General features: G+C 43.4%; 1 protein-coding gene across 1 annotated transcript; it reads right to left on the reverse strand.

Moving 5' to 3' along the window:
• Positions 1-2,433: 2,433 nt before the first annotated feature.
• LOC133023165 (globoside alpha-1,3-N-acetylgalactosaminyltransferase 1-like) lies at positions 2,434-16,396 on the reverse strand. Its single transcript, XM_061090128.1, has 9 exons — positions 16,357-16,396; positions 5,962-6,212; positions 5,845-5,877; positions 5,707-5,751; positions 4,817-4,990; positions 4,588-4,720; positions 4,302-4,497; positions 2,846-3,065; positions 2,434-2,770 (listed from the first exon to the last, which is right to left on the reverse strand). Exons 2-9 carry the CDS (start codon positions 6,018-6,020, stop codon positions 2,626-2,628), a joined length of 1,005 nt encoding a protein of 334 aa, XP_060946111.1. The 5' UTR covers positions 6,021-6,212; positions 16,357-16,396; the 3' UTR covers positions 2,434-2,625.
• Positions 16,397-17,623: the final 1,227 nt, after the last annotated feature.

Consider the following 17,623-nt stretch of genomic DNA (forward strand, 5'->3'; position numbering starts at 1 on the left):
GTATGATGAGAGGTTCCCCAGGGTTCTGTGCTGGGCCCACTTTATTCTTTCTTTTTCTTTCTTTCTTTCATTCACTCTTTCTTACTATCTTCCTCCTCTTCAGCTTTCCATGGTGGCTGCGGCTCCAGATGTTTTCTCATCGTACTTCAGTAAGGTGTGTATGTTACCTGCTGGACTTCCAGACTGAGCTGCACAACAGTCTGTAGATTCAGAAACATAATCATAAAACAGTTCAGTCAGTGTTATCAATCGTATCATAGCGACTGTCATCGGCCTGATCACCAGCGACGATGAGAAGGCCAACAGAGAGGAGGTCAGAGCCCTGACATCTTGGTGCCAGGACAACAACCTCCATCTCAACGTCGGCAGAACTAAGGCGCTGATCGTGGACTACAGGAAGAGACAAGGAGAAGAACACCCCCCCCCCTCTCCATCAACGGGAATCCGGTGGAGCGAGTCAGCAGCTTCAAGTTCCTCGGGGTCCACATCAGTGATGACCTGGACCCATCACACAGACTCCATCAGGGAGACGGCCAGGCAGCGGCTCTTCTCCACATGGACTCCAGGATCCTGGTGCAGCACAGAGAGCATCCTGACCGGCTGCTTCACCGCCCTGACCAGTGAGGCTCTACAGAGGGGGGGGCAGTCTGCTCAGCACATCACCAGGACGGAGCTGCCATCCATGGAGGAACTCTACACCCAGCGGTGCAGGAAGAAGAGCAACCGGATCATCAAAGACCCCCATCACCCAAACCAGGAAGTGTTCTCCTGCTGCCGTCTGGCCGACGGTGCCGCAGCATCCGGGCCGGCACCACCAGGCTCAGAGACAGTTTCACCCCCCCGGCCATAAGACTTTTAAACTCCTCCAATCCGTCATAATTCCACTAACTCTGCACCTCAGCATATTTGCACTATTGCACAACATTTTTATATTCTATTTTATTTCATTTTTTTGACTGATATAATATTCTGAGCATTGCCATAAAAGAGCCTGTGACCAAAGAATTTCATTGCAAGCGACTGCTTAATGTAATCGTTGTGCATATGACAATAAACTCTTGAAACATGAAACCTGGGGTGCGTTCTGAAAGTCCAAATCCTCTCCTTTCCTCACCACTATTCCCTGACCTGGATGTAAAACGTCACAGGGTCGAGGAAAGCTGTGAAGAAGAATAACCGAGCAGAGGAAATCCCACTGCACTTACACTCATTCATTTCATAAAGGAAGGTCTGATGACTCCTCTGGTAGAGGAGAGGAGTAATGAAGCGTTAAGACTGCTTTCCTCATCCTTTAGAGAAGTCAAACAGTTCGTATTCAGGTCATTTCAACCGTTAAGAAAGTTCCTGAAAACAATTGACTATTGGAACGCAGCCCTGAACTCAGATCACGTTTTCAAGGATTCCTCCATTTCACCACAGTATTTCTGTTTGACCAATGACAGAGCAGCAGATGCGTGATGGGATGGGCTTTGAACCAATCAGAGGAGACATTGACCCCCTGACCCTGGAACGCCCACAGGAAACTCCATTATCCCAATTCAGTTAGAGAACATAAGGAGAGAGTTGTCATGGTTACCACAGAGACACAGCTCAGTGACCATTTGGTGACCCCAGAGAGAGAGAGAGAGAGAGACAGACAGACAGAAAGACAGACAGACAGACAGACAGACAGACAGACAGACAGACAGACAGACAGACAGACAGACAGACAGACAGACAGACAGACAGACAGACAGACAGACAGACAGAGAGACAGATTTTTGATTTTTCAAGCCACTTTTATTTGCTCAGTGAAGTTCCAAAAACAGGATACAACGCATCCAAAATTTGATAAAATACACATCAAAATAAAACAATATCCAATCCAAAATATGACCAAAAACCAGCTGATCTTTCTTCACAGAACATAAAACCTGCTTGAGGCACCACATCTTCTCAAAATCTTCTACATTATTTGTCAAAATAAAGAAAGATAAATCAGTTTTCAGCCTTGCCTTTAACATTCGTCTGAAAATGCACAAAACATCCACATCCAGTGAGTCTTCAAGTTTGTGTCTCCTGCAGAGATAGATCGCCATCTTTGCTTGACCCAAAATAAAGTTGAAGAGTTGACATTTACCCACCTGCAGGTTCTCCTGTGTTTCTGTTAAACTATCCTCTGACTGAGAGGAAGGACACAGTGGGTTTATCTTTGATACTTTTCTTGCTTGTTCACTATTTGTCTTGTTTTCTGGGTTTATTCTTTTGGCCCCCCGTGAACCTGATGTGTCGCTCTGTGGCTCCATCGGGACAGAGGCAGGCTGGGGCCCCGGTGCAGAGTGTGGGCGGGACCTTGACACCATAATCACTACTGAACAGACTCTAACTGCAAATGACATCATCACCACAAGATGGCAGCATTTTTATCTGAGAAAATCTCGCTTCAGGAAGTGGAAACCTGTCATCAACTTTATTTACACTGACAGGTGAAAACTCAACAAAACCATCAGAGGCCAAACCAGGCCAGGTCTAGACCAGGACCCAAAATCTAAATGTTTTACTTTAAGTTCTGCTCGACACTATACAGAAAGTAATCCAGGACTACATAGCTGACTTTAACATTCCGTCTGGTGCGGTTGGGTTCTCTCAGACCCAATTCGGTCGGATCTCTGCGTAGTTCTTCACAATTCCGGAGAACCTGATGATGTGCACTTCAGGGTCTTGGGCTTTAAAGTCTTGCCACTGGTACTCAGGTGACAGAACCTTACTGGGCTTATTGATCCACATATACCTGAAACCAAGGAACAGGAGAAACAGTCATTACAATATTACCCACAGTCGATGCAGCTCCAGTGACTCTGCTCACCTGTTGATGTGACTCTCCTCCTGCCAGGCGGCCTCGATGCCTTTTGTAGCATCGTCCCAAAAGTTGATGGAGCAGTTTTGGGTAAGCTGGTGTACTTGCTGCAGGTTGCCTCCGAATGCCCCCATAGCGTAGTAGAAGTCCCCGTCCTCAGGAGCTATGTAGGCTTTGGAGATAGGCCGTCGCTCATAGGGGAATCCGCTGCGGTCGGTTTTGTAGTAACCTGCAGACACAAGTTAGAAAACATGGGAACATACCCAAAAAGAAGGTGAGACTTCATCTGGAATGGTAGAGCTGAGTGGTCCTGGTGGCTCCACGTAGCTTCATCTAAACACTAGGGATGAGCGAGTACAGCATTATCTGTATCTGTTAACCATATGAATTATCCGTATCCGTACTCGGAGTGGGCGGGGCCTGACCCGGAAGTGGGTGTGATTTAACCCGGAAGTGGGCTGGTTCAACATAACTTTCTTTTTTAACTTTGAATTTTTTTTATGATTTTTTTTTTTTAAATTTATTTCCACACCAGGTGTGTGTGTATGTGTATGTGTGTGTGTGCGTGCGCGTGTGTGTGTGAGTGAGATGCGAGGGGCGTTCACTGTCTCCCGGAGAAATGAACACTCTGTGTTTTTAGTATATAAAGACGTGAATTATATTCGTTCACAAGTCATACAGACTGGTTTTGTTATTTTCACTTTACATTAACACTTAAAGTTTAGTGCAGTGTAATTGTTTGCCGTGATAATTAAATGCCAGTGTGATAATAGATGACAATTTCAAACCATACAAACTGTCATGTTGTACTGTATTTAATAGAGGTTTACTTTACTGTAAAGTAAGTGTAAATGTAAAGTGAAAACAACAAAACCAGTCACCATGACCCGTGAACAAATATAATTCACGTCTTTCTATACTCAAAACACAGAGTGTTAATTTCTCCGGGAGACAGTGAACGTCCCTCGCATCTCCAGCGCTCCTCTACTGAGCCAATGCAGGTCTCGTGAAAATGTTTCCAAAGACTCGTACCCGAAGACCCAGTCGGGAAATGAACGAATCATTTCTGCTTCCTTGACTGAGCCTATGGAACAGTCCCGATGCGCAGTGAACCTGAGTGACTGAGAGACAGAGAGCTGTTCTGTGAGTGAGTGAGCAGAGCCGTGTGTGACGGGAGGAGCTCTGTGACGCTGTGTGAGGATTTTCATTCAGTCCGAGCACAGATAATGACTCCGATTACTCGTATTATACTTGTAATCGGCAAAAGTGCTTTATCCGTACCGGATACTCGTTTCAGCCGAGTATCCGGCTCATCTCTACTAAACACATCCGACATTGTTTTCACACAACTGAGTAAAACTGGGATTTCACTACACAACAGTAAGTGTCCCTCTATAGCGGACCACAGCAGTACGATCTGCAACCATGATGTTGACACTAAGAGTAGAAAGGATTCTCTGCTGACCTGGATGGAGAACACCGACCAGTTCTCCCAGTGACTCCGTGCCCCAATGGCCGTGGAATTCGGAGTCCACATCCAAACAGAAGATGAAGTCGGCGTAGTCATGAAGCTCCTCCTCTATTAGGGCCTGGACCAGAAACATCCTGCTGGAAGTGATTTCCTGCCAACGGTTAAGGGTGTGCACTGTTTTCACCGTCCGCTGGAGGTGGAGCAAAACTTGTTTTTAGAAACCAGGCGGACAGAGTCCAGCTGACCTGGACTCACATCATTGGGAACACACTTCCTTTACCTGTCTGCCGCTGGACATTTTGACTTGGGGCACCTCGTTTGGCTGGTCAGTGTAGACGAACACATGCACATTGAAACCAATGAAGAAGTGCTGCTCCATGGTCTCCAGAAACCTTTTCAGGAACCTGATGTACCTGTGGAGTAGGTGAGAGGACACACCTCCAGGTCAATGTCAAGTCAGAAACTCTGTGTTCATGGGGTGTAGACAAGTAAACACTGTGACATCATACTTTCCCTGGGCGAACACCGTGGCTGCGATGGTGAGGTTCTTCGTCTGGTAGTGGCTGTCGAGGAGAACCGGGTCGAAGGTTCCCTCCCAAACCACCGGAGCCGACCAGGTCGTCATCGTCAGCACGTCAGTACGACCAGGGGCTTCACCTGGCAAAGGCGTCATGGGCGGTGGCCTAGGGCACAAAATGCGGAGAGGGCGCCACAAGAGGCTGATTTATCATGACGTGATACATGCAATGTTGACCAATGCAGTAAGGTCACACCGTCGTCCTCTAACCCCGGAGACACATCGGAGGCAGAAGCGCCGCAAAGCGCCTCGAAAAGCTGAACGCCTCATTTCTGCTTATGATGATCAATCGGGCTGTTTGCTCCGGCAGCGAAGTACTGCGATCCCGCACGGTGAAATCATTCATCTTTATTTTTGTGGACATGAATAGCTATCGGCTGTCAGAACAGCAGATTTCAGACTCTTTGTATATTTTTATCATATATTTGTCTTGTTTTTCAAAGCCTAAATGCAGTATTTCATTTAAACATTTATTTTGTAAACTCATTTTATTAATTTATGAATGTAACCTTTTGAGTTAAGGAAGGAATTTTGTGTGTGTGTGTGTGTTGGGGGGTGCGCCAGTCTGAAATCTCGCCTAGCGACACACCCTCCCCTTACAAAAATACACTTCACCTGATGTGTTAAATCCAATAGGCATTCGAGTTTATACTGCTTGGAGTTGGAAAATATGCATACAAATGATGATATGTTCAAAATACTCACTTGCCTAATAGTTGTGCACACAGTGTTCAGGCAACTGACATCACGAAAACAGAATAAAAGTGTGAAGGACACACAACAGTCAGACTAAACTGAACAGGAAAAGAAAGAGTTACTGACCTGTTTGTAGGTAAAATCTGACTCCGTTCAACGGGATCCATAAATCTAGAAAACAAAAACACAAGATCAATAATTATTTTATCACCAATCAATGAATCAGTTAATAAAACAAGGAGCATTTGTTTGTGTGTGTGTTACCTGCCGTACTTCCAGCCTGAGCTGTACAACAGTCTGTAGATTCAAACAGAAACATAATCATGAAACAGTTCAGTCAGTGTTATCAATCGTATCAATAGCATCAGAATCAATACTCACCCTATGAGCAGAACAAACAGCAGAATCACTATCCCGGTTTTAATTTTCGACAAGTTCATGTCTGAGTCTGACCAGGATAGTTCTGATCAACAGGGTCGGAATCTTGAGCTCAGATCAGGTCCACTAAATCCAGGTCCAGCAGTGAGTATTTCCGAATATCTAGTAGATCTAAGTCCTCTGGAATGAATCAGTCCCTGTGGTGTCCTGGTTCAGTCTAGTTTCCAGTGGATCAGCCGTACCTGTAGGTAAAACTGACAGACAAAAGGAGGCGGATATGACAACGAGCGAACCTGTATTTCTGGTTTGATTCTTGATCCCTCAGGCGTAGGCTGAGGTTCTCTTAGTACAGGTGTCATATTTCCCTCCTGCTCCGATTCGAATCATTGAAATGTAGAAATGTCACCTGGTGGGTTCAATTGAGAGAACGCATCACGTTGCTCACGACTTCCTGAATGCAGACATACAGAATGTGGAGGTGAGGGGCGTGACTAGGGTTGGGTACCGAGAACCGGTTCCAATATGGAACCGGTTCCAATACAACCGGTACCTACCCGGACCAAAATGCACCGGAGATTTCGGTGCCTCATTTCGGTGCCTGAGCCAATCGAAGCCTGAGGTCTCCGCTCGTCCCGCCTCCTCACACTTCCGCTTCTTCCTTCACGGGAAGCGGTGGCCCCCGCCGGGCTGCCGGTGGACAGACTCTTGTCCCCGCGCTGCCCGCGCCCCGCGTGCAGGTGGGGGGGGGGGGGGGGGGGATCTCCTCGCGAGACCTCTCCCCCCCGCCGGGCGCATTTCCTCCGTGGCGGTGCGCCGCGGCCGGGTCGGCTTGGAAAGGGTCGGGGCGGGAGGAACGAAGACCACACCGAGAAATGTTTCATAAAAGCGATCGCATTTTAGGGGGCCGAAGGCGGGGGGGCCGAAGCCTGCCTGCCGCCGCAGGCAGGGTCTCCGAGTGATGGAAAAGCGACCCTCAGTCTTCATTTGGCTCAGGCACCGAAGTCAGAGTCAGAGTGTGTGTGTTTTGTATTTATTTGTATTGATTTAAGTATAGTGTAAACTTTTGTTAACAGTTCGTATGTTATTCATAGTTTTAAGTTAAAAAGGGTTGTGTATTTATTTATATTTATAATCTACTTTAAACAGTTAATATATTCGGCAATAAAAAAAGCCTTTCTTAGTCAAGTATCGTTTTGTGCACTTTTTTTGAAAAAAGTATCGGTTCAGGCACCGTTTAGGCACCGGTATCGTTTTAAAAGTATCGGTTAGGAACCGGTATCGGATAAAAACCAAACGATACCCATCCCTAGGCGTGACCTGCACCACAGAGGACCAATCAGCAGGTGAGAGCTGTAAGCTGATTGGAGAGAGAGACGCCTGTACACTGAGCGAACGATTGAGCTGGGAAGCCAGTTGCTTAAGTTTAAGTTTATTAAGGTTTATTCTGTTGTGTGTCTGATTCAATAAAACATGCCTACAAGCAACATGTGTGTCTGGCTGTGTGTCCCGTGGCATCAGAACAGGACAAGTGATTTCTGACTGTTTGTACCAACAAAGAACTGCATTCTCCTCCTCATCCCACCTCTATTGAAACTGAGTCAACATCATGTTTCTGCTGACCCTCCCTGACTTCAAATCAACTCTGTCTGTTAATAGTCCGAGTGATGTTTTCATTAGTGTGTTTCATGTAATTGCATGTGTGGCAGGCAGCATCTACACAGTAGACAGGCTTTACAAAAATTTTAAAAATTGACATACCATATAACATATAACGTATAACATATTAAAATGAAGCAGCAGTTTACAGGGTGAAAGAGTGGGGAATATTAAATTAAATAATATGAATATATGTGAGGTAAGTACCTATTAAGTGTGACCTGTGATCTTGTGACCTGGCAGGCAACATCTACTTAGTACAAAAGCAGCAGTTTACTGGGTGAAGGAGTGGGGAATATTAAATTTAAAAAAAATATGAAAATATATGTAGTAAGTACGTAAGTAGTATATATATTTCGTAAGTAGTATATATATTTCTTTAGAATCTTCATCACCCTTTAACTGAACCTGATACTGAAACTCTCTGTTTCCTTCACTCTTGAACCTTCAGGCTGATTTGAGTTGTGTGATCAATCAGCCCCTATACATGTTTTACAATTAACTTTTCTCTGACATCATGTTCCTGACGTGTTCCTCACATGTTCCTCACATGAAGAAGACATCAACTTGGAAACACAAGGAGATTCCAGACCTATTGGTAAAAAGGGAAGACGACAGTGTGGATAAATACTGGCATACTCTCTATAACTGGACCCTGTGCACTTCACTTGTTTTTATGTTGAAGTTCTGTTTTAATGTTGTTTCTATCTTTTATGCTTTTATCTTTTATCCTGTATTATTTTATTGTAAGGTGACCTTGGGTGACTTGAAAGGCGCCTCCAAATAAAATGTATTATTATAAATGAGAATAATACTAATAAGAATACTAATAGGTTTCCGTTGTCACATATGATTAGACTATAAATACTCTGCATGCAGTCTGACAACATGGAACAGCGTCTTTAATACTGATACTGTCCAAGTCGGACTGGGTATCACCACTGTTTCGCCAAATTGATTTGACTCGTGGAAGAACACATGCAGGTGATGAGTTACATTTCAAATATAAAAAAAAGTCCAACAGCCCTGTTTGCCCGAGTAATAGAACAAACTGTGAACTCCTGAAGACTTTGGCTTGTTTGTCCTCTGTGTAGTTTTTGATTTTTACACAGCACATGAAGGCAGCACCACAGACTGGAGACTGGAAAGTGAGGCCAGAATAAGTTAGGATTGAATCAGGTTAGAATCAGGATAGAATCAAGATAGAGCTAGAATTAGGAATTGTTAGTGATAGTTAGGGTTTTGGGTCTAGGGAATGCATTATCTCAATGAGTGTCCTTACTAAGATAGAAGTACAAACATGTGTGTGTGTACTTCCTGTTTGACCCGTGTGTTTTGTTTTCTGTCTAAACGTAAACTGAACTTCCTGTCGTCTTCTCTGGAAACATAAACTGAACCTTTCCTGTGACAAGTCGAACAAAAACATTTTGACAAACACACAAATAAGGAAAAGACAATTAATCAATCAATCAATCAAACAATAAATAAACTCATTGAAGTTTAGATTTGATAATTTCACATCACCTTCTGTTTTATCATTTTAAATAAACACTTCAATAAACCCTGAAAATTAAAACCTTACTTAAACCTTAATAAACACCCAAATAACCCATTAATAAACACTTAAAAATCTGTCTTTCATTTTACAGTGAACTATCCCTTTAAATCAGCCTTTAGCGACCTTTTAAACACTTTAATAAAAACCTTAGTAAAACTTAATGAACACAGGCAATAAACTTTTAATAAATACTTTAATATAACTTAAAAAAAAACTATAAACCCTTAATACACCCGTAATGAACCTCTGAATGAAACTATGTGTGGTGGGGGTGGTGGTGGTGGTGAGGGGCGGGGGGGTAAAAAAAGAAAATTTCCACATTTTGTAAAATTTTTCTTCAGAGTTTCATTTTCTGCAGGATGAAGTTTTATATAAAGGAGGTTCATCACAACCTACCACCTGAGATCCACAACCACACTGACCAGAACCTCCACAGCCTGCAAAACCTTGAGGAACTTCAGAACCTTCAGAACCTTCACAACCTTCAGAACCTTCAGAACCCCCACAGGTAAGTTTGTTTTCAGAAATAATTATAAATGATTCAAACTGAATCAGCAAGTATTAGTAACTATAATATAACATATGTCTGTCTGTCCACCTGTCTCTGTATCAGTCAGTGGGTGGGGGGGGGGCAGCATGTCTTCAGTCTGTGGGCAGATGTGAACATGTCTTCTTTCAGGTCGTCACATAAACAAATGCAGTGATAATTGGGTCAAAACCAACAAAGATAATTTTTAGAATAAGATGTTTTTGAATTCATCGTATTAGAAGTAACATGGTCACAAGGAAGAAACAATGACACCTGCAGGTCAGTTCAGTTACTGTCCCATTTAACAACATGAAGAAGAAGAGATGATGAAGCATGATTAAAATCAAAAGACGTCACAGGGTCAGAGGTCAGAGGTCGGAGGGACACCCAACAGTCTACAGACCCAACGATCATGTGACTGATTTAAGTTTCGTTTCTGATGCAGTGACAGCTCAGAGTGGAAGAACTTGATAACTCAGAAAGAAGCTGAGTCCTGATCTGAAACCGTCACCAGTCACATGACTCAGCGTCTCCATGCGGCGCCATGCCTCTCACTTTCCTTCAGATTTCAGTTTGAGGTGGAAAGTTGAGCCACGTCTCAAATCAAACATCAGGCTCCGAGTTTCCACCGCGCTCTGACGTGCGACGCCTGTGAGCGGGAAACGTGTTTTTCAGAAATATATAACAGCTTAATAAAGTCGCAGAGATAATTACTAACATTGTCGCTGTTGAAGTCGGACGTTCCTGCAGCTGCTGTGACAAAGGTCAGATTTGATTTTTGCTTTCACGTCACAAACTGACGTCTCTCATCAGTTTTTATTGACGTCTGATGGTTTTTTTGATAAGCTTCATCGGAATGTGTATCACTGCTTCTTTGATACACAAACTCTGATTCATCACTTTTCTTCAACAGGTTTCTGTGACGACTTGTTGCTGACGTAACTGAAACTTTATCGATCCTGTTATTCTTCGGGTCATTTCAAAATGTTCAAATTGACAGAACCATAGGAACTTTTTTGGTAGAAGCATCATCATTACAAACAATAACAAATACCATCATCTGCTGTATGAGCCACATTGTCCGTGAACGTAAGGGTTGTGGATCAAGACTTACATGGTCCAAGTCTCTTCTGCTTGATTCTGATGACTGTCCTCGGATTTGCTGACTGGACCAGTAATCAAACCAATCTTTTTGCTCTTTAACCATGACCAGGACCCGCTGAAGACCAGGACCAAGAACGGCTGAAGAACAGAACTAGGTGTAGTTCACCTCAAACATAAACCATCAGACCCAGAATGATGAAGCCCTTTCCAGTCCTTCTCGTCTTCCTGCAGCTGAGCAGCTTCCAGCTGATGGTGGTTTCCATGCCGCCGTGCACACTGAAGGCAAACGTGGCAGAGGAAGCCCATCGCCAGCTCCGAGACCTGGTAAGAACACGACCTTTCAACTGTGCACTCGAAACCACATCTCGACAAGAACCTTGAGCCAGCTATGAACTGTTTCCTGCCTTTCCTCTAGGGGGCCCTGTTTCCTTCCCACTGCCTGCGGTACAACGTCAACATCTCATTTCCAGACACCGCCTTCCCTGCCGGCCCAGCCAGTCCCTCTAAAGTAAGCCTCTGACCTCACCTGAGCCTTTCAACCAATCACAGAGCTGGATTCTTATGTTCGGGCCTTTTTTCAAATCTTAAAATTTGTGAACGCTGACATAGACTTGTCTCCTTGCAGTGCCGCAGGGCGTTATGGGTGGTGTTTGAGTCACTGCGGGGGACAAAGCTAATTATCGAGCACAATGAGTCACCTGTCGGAGAGGGCGGAGTCATGTGGGACGAAGACAAATTCAACACCTTCCAGATTCTGCAGCACCGACTGCTGAGTGACGGACGCTGTGTGAGTATGATGAGAGGTTCCCCAGGGTTCTGTGCTGGGCCCACTTTATTCTTTCTTTTTCTTTCTTTCTTTCATTCACTCTTTCTTACTATCTTCCTCCTCTCCAGCTTTCCATGGTGGCTGCGGCTCCAGATGTTTTCTCATCGTACTTCAGTAACGTGACAGATGTTTTGCAGCAGCAGGTAAAACTTTCTCTTCCTGCTGAACTTCAACATGAACTATAAAAATATCATATATATAGTATATGATTGTATAAACTCATCAAACTCAAATAAACAAGTGATTTTTTAGGTGTTGAACTTTATTGTGACGTCAGGTTAATTGATCTTTTCTCTCTGTGTGTCACTCAGGACAGCGCCCCCTGTGGTTGGATGGCTCTGAGGAGAGATATTCTCCGGGTCCTAAAGATCGCACTGCGGAAACACCACAGCTGTTTCACATGACTGACGATCAATCAATAACTATTTGTTAATTGATATATTTAATTTTTCATTTTTGATACTGTCATATTTATATATTTATATTGAAATCTGATATTTTTCACTTCACCTATTTTAACTCTAGTTTCAATGTTTGAATCAATAAAAACTACAGAATCATGAAATCTTACTTCAACTCTCTCTAGTAGATCTCAGTTCATCTAACTCAAATCCTTCCAATCCGAGCCATGTCCAGTCACTACTGGTATATCCCAGGGTTCTGTCCTGGGGCCCCTTCTGTTTATCATCAATTTACTTCCTCTTGGCCATGTCTACCGTAAATTTAAAATGTATTTCCATTTCTATGCGGATGACACCCAGCTCTACCTACCTCCATCCTCCCTCCTACCTCCCTCTCTACATGAAACCAGATCCTGGTTCTCCTGCAACTTTCTCAAACTCAACAGTGATAAAAAACAAAGTTCTCCTTATCGTTGTTACCATTGTTGTTTCTATTACATAGTGCACCAAATCCACCTTAACAGTTTTACCTTTACCATTGATAATATAGAAATAGAAATATTTCTCTCTCCCCTCAGGTTGAGAGTCTGGAGGTCATCCTAGACAGCATCATATCTTCCCAACCTCGCATCAGTCCTGCATAGTTCCATCTACGTAACATTAATGGCCTCCGCCCGTACCTCACACCCAACAGCGCCACCATTCTTGTTCACACCCTGGTTCCATCGATTACTGTTACTCTCTTCTTTTTGGTCTCCCTCACAAATTCCTTCATAAACTTCATCTCGTACAGAATTCTGCCGCTTGCATCATTTCCACAAATTTCTCTTCACATCTTCGTCTTGTGTCTTCTACGTGTGTGTCACCAGAGAGATTTGTTTTTGTTTCTTCGTGTTGGTATCACGTGTTAGAAGCTCATCATCTTCATTGATGCACCTGGGCACGCCAGGGTAAACGCACACCAAAAAAAAGTGGTGCTGGTCCCTTAAGCACCTGCCGGCTTACTGAACTGGGAAAGTTCAACAAACTACATCAGGTGGCTTAACATAGATGATCTCACACAAAGAAACTTAAGAACTAAGTTCACAAAATGATCCTGGACAAGCCCCCATTATTATGTTTTATGGCTCACACACCGAATATAATAATGAACACAAGACCGATAAAGTTTATTAAAATAAAAGACAGAACTAGGGCTACGTTGTAGCACGTGCGGGCCCGAGCACCCGCACGTTGAAGCCTGTTGCGGTCGGTGAAGAGAGAGCGATCGATGACCAAGCACATGTTGAGCACTGCAGCAAGGATAAACGCTTCACTTCCTGTAGCCAGCAGGCAGCTCTATGATTTTAAGTCATGATTTCTTTATAGTTGTCATCAGGTCACTTCTCTTGTTTTACCTGACTAGTTTGGACTCTATTGGACGATGTATGTCTGAGATACAGAACCTCGTGTTTTGATGGCGTTGAATCAAACTTTGACGCCAGGCCACGGTCACAGGGTGTGACGAAAAATCGATCTCTAAAACTAAATCAGTTTTTATCTCCATCTTGTTGTGATGACACTCATCTCAATTTGAAGTTGATCTGATGAAAGCCCTGAGACAAGTACTTCAAAGTAAAAATGGTGAATATGGTCAAAATGGCCACTAAATGCCAAATGGCGGGCTTCCTGTTTACTCTAGCATATCTATCCGAGAGACTTATTTGTTTGGAATGAAAAGACACATGCCCCAATCATTTTTTGTACATGTCGGCAAATCGTAGTGCCGGGGCTTCACTTTAGGGGGCGCTAGTCAGTTATTTTGCCACGCCCATTCCTTAAAATCATATGAATGTCTTCAGGGGGGGGCTGTTGATACACACATGTAGTTTGAGGGAGATGGACCCATGAACACGTAAGTTACAGCCATTTTGCCACGCCCATTTTCGAATACTCTAGATTAGAATACGTACATTTTCACTTTAAAAGATTTTTGAGCACGTTGAAGACCTTAAAAAGCCCACTCACTACGCTCAGAATAATCCTTACAATTTCAATAGGGCCTCTCACTAACTTCAGCCCTGACGGGCCCGAGCACACGCACGTTGAAGCCTGTTGCGGTCAGTGGAGAGAGCGATCCATGACCAAGCACACGTCTCCGCATTGCATGCGTTTTGTGCTCTGAGGCAAGGAGAAACGCTTCACTTCCTGCGTCTGTCATGCACCGCTGGACCACGCTCACTAATCACGCGTTACGTTCCACCCCATCAAGTTAGACCCCATAGTGAAAACTTTATCTAAATCCAATTTAGTTTTAAAACGAGGCTTACCTCTTTTTGGCAGTAGGTGGTGCTATCACTATCACTTTACTAGACTAATAGATCTGTTCAGGTAATATCACTCTTTTCTCTAAAAGCTTTCGTCTGTGCATCTAAGACATGAGGATTCGACCATCACTGACATTACAGCAAACTGACAACAAAGAATGATTTGCTTAATGAATCCTTTGATGTGTTATTTTCTATATACAGCTCATTTGATCTGTATATTGTAAAGCAGCCAAGAGCAGCTCATCAAAGTTTAAAACATGTCACTTCCTGTAGCCAGCAGGTGGCCAGTAATGATAAGTTAATATTGATATGGATCTGATCAGGGCGGGATTGTGAATGTGCTAATGAGGATGAAAGAACAATGCACAGAGGAGTTATAATAAATCCCTCTTTTTTGGCGAATCATCGAAATGTCAGGCCACGCCACGGTCACACCGTGTGATGAAATCATATCGAGGTCGTTTATATCTCCATCTTGTTGAGATGACATTCACAGAAATTGAAGTTGATCTAATGAAAGCCCAAGGACAAGTTCATCAGATGTATTTGTTTGTCATGAACTCTTGACAAACTCTTGTCTCACAAGTCTAGTTTGGAGTTGATTGCACTTTGTGTGTCTGAGACACAGAACATTGTGTTTTGATGGCGTGTAATCAAACGTTTACGCCACGCCACGATCACACCGTGTGATGACAACTCGAAATTGAAGGTAGTTTATACCTCCATCTTGTTGTGATGACACTCATGTCCATATGAAGTTGATCTGATGAAAACCCTGGGACAAGTACGTCAAAGATAAAATTTAGAAAACGGCCAAAATGGCCACTAAATCAAAAATGGCGGGCTTCCTGTTGCGTTTTTCCCATTGCACCCCTGACTTTTTTTTGTCTAGTCATGATACAACCGGTCTACGATTTTTGTGAAGATCGGTGAACGCTAACTGAGAGGCTTCCTTAGATGGCGCTGTTGAGCCATTTTGCCACGCCCATTTCAAATTACTCCAGAATACAATTACTTTTTTTGAATTTCCTGCCAACTTTGGTAAGAATTTGAGCGCCTAGGCCTGAAAAAGCCCAAAAGCGAAATACAAATCCTTCGAAATACAATAGGACCTCCCACTGGTGCTCGGGCCCTAATAACTGCAAAGTTAGCAGACACCAAAATGATGAGAATAGAGAGAGACATCTGTATATAAAGGATCTGTATAAATAAGCTTAGCCCACTTATGAGCCCAGGTGCCTATCAATCACATGATCAACCAACAGGAAGGAGGGACAAAGCAAAACAAAGACAAAAACAGGAAGTAACAGCTTAACATTGAGCCCGGAAACAGCCTACTGAAAATGTTTCATCTGTTCAGTTACAAATGTCCTACAATAAAGATCAGATGTTTTTAAATAACGGTAAAGGTTCTTGAATAAAGTGAAAGGTTCTTTGGAGAACACAGATCACAAACAACACGCCTGGTTCATCCTGTTTGCTCATTAAATAACTTCAACCAGTCTCTGACGTCACCGCCATCCAAAGCGTCAGCTGGGGAAAGATACGGCAACAACACAGTGAAACAACGGCATCTTATTGTCGTTGTGACGGAGCGGCAACACTTCACACACAGTCACACACACACACACACACAGTCACACACACACACAAACACACAGTCACACACACACAGTCACACACACACAGTCACTCACACACACAAACACACAGTCACACACACACACACAGTCACACAAACACACACACAAACACACACACAGTCACACACACACAGTCACACACACACACACACACAGTCACACACACACACACACACACACACTTTCACTCTTCCTGTTACAGTTCCTGGTTGATCACTATCTAACCATCATCTATTCTGTTCACACACACACACACACACACACACACACACACACACACACACACACACACACACACACACACAGTCACACACACACACACACACAGTCTCACACACACACACACACACACACACACACACACACACTTACCAGCAGTTAGGGAAGCAGCGCATTCAGCTCGCCATCAGCGTAAAGCTGGATGGGACAACCCGAACACAACTTCCTGTCCGGTTAAATAGCTTCCGGTTGTTTTTTTTCTTAAGATAATTAAGAAACTTAATGTTTATGTTGATACCGTTTTGTTTAGAAAAGTAATGTGATTTGTTTAAAGTGAGTTACAGAGAAGGTAACATCAGAGCTAAGGAGAGCATGGGACAAGAGGTTTTTCCTGTCGATTCGATTTGATTTAAAGTATTTTCTTTTTCTTGAGTAATTCTTGTAAATGTCCAGGAGAGCATCTTGGAGCCGGCTGAAATAAATTTGAAACAACACTTTGACTTCGCCTGTGTTTTCACACTCTTTTGAGGAGTTTTTAAGAGAGACCCCGCCACATTCGTATTGTGTTTATTTTTGTAATACATTTTAACCAACAATGAACAAAGTGCTCTCTCTGGATCTTATTTTGGAAACAAGGCTAGAAAATAGGACATTGAAATAGGCGTTAAATGGAAAACCCTATAAGTAAAACGTATGAGTCTTTGCCACTACATTCGTCAGATGGGCCTGGGTTTGTTATCGGAGGATTTTCGGAGCAGTATGCAGAGAAAAGATCAAGGAAACGCTGGCCTGTCGCCTGCTGGAGTAGACAAAGAACACTTGAGAGCAGTTATGTGCTCCCAACACATGCATTTTTTAAGCATAATTTGTTCTGCCACCTCTTATCTGTGTGGAAGAAAAAAAAGTTTGAATTGTCGATTTGAATTCTGAACCTTCCTGAGTGAAATCAAGTATTTCAGCAGTTGTCATAAGTGCTGTTTGAATTGTCATCCCACAATTCTCTGCGGCAGCAACATTAAAGTGACACAACCACTTAAATAGAAAAAAATAGAACAGCTGATTTACTCTCATGATCCAGATGTGAATCATCACATGATCGTCTGATTTCTTCTGTCACCAACAAACATGAAGAACTTCATCATCATCACAACTAAATATTCATGTCAGATGGAGGCAGATTTCCGCTCCATGGTTCTAACAGCTTCTGCTTCATTTGTCTCTCATCCCGTGACGTATTCTATGAGGTCATGTATTAGTGGTTAGGAAAGGAGATCAGGATCTCAGGTTCAGGAGAGTTGAATCATGTGACACCAGCTTGACCGCCTCTATGGGGAATGAGCTGATTACACAACAGACTACAGGTTTAAGTCTTTTATTGTGAAGCAGCAAAAGAAGTTGAACAGGAAGCCATCCTCCTGCA

The sequence above is a fragment of the Limanda limanda genome, chromosome 17 (assembly GCF_963576545.1).
Source record: "Limanda limanda chromosome 17, fLimLim1.1, whole genome shotgun sequence".
NCBI lineage: Eukaryota > Metazoa > Chordata > Actinopteri > Pleuronectiformes > Pleuronectidae > Limanda > Limanda limanda.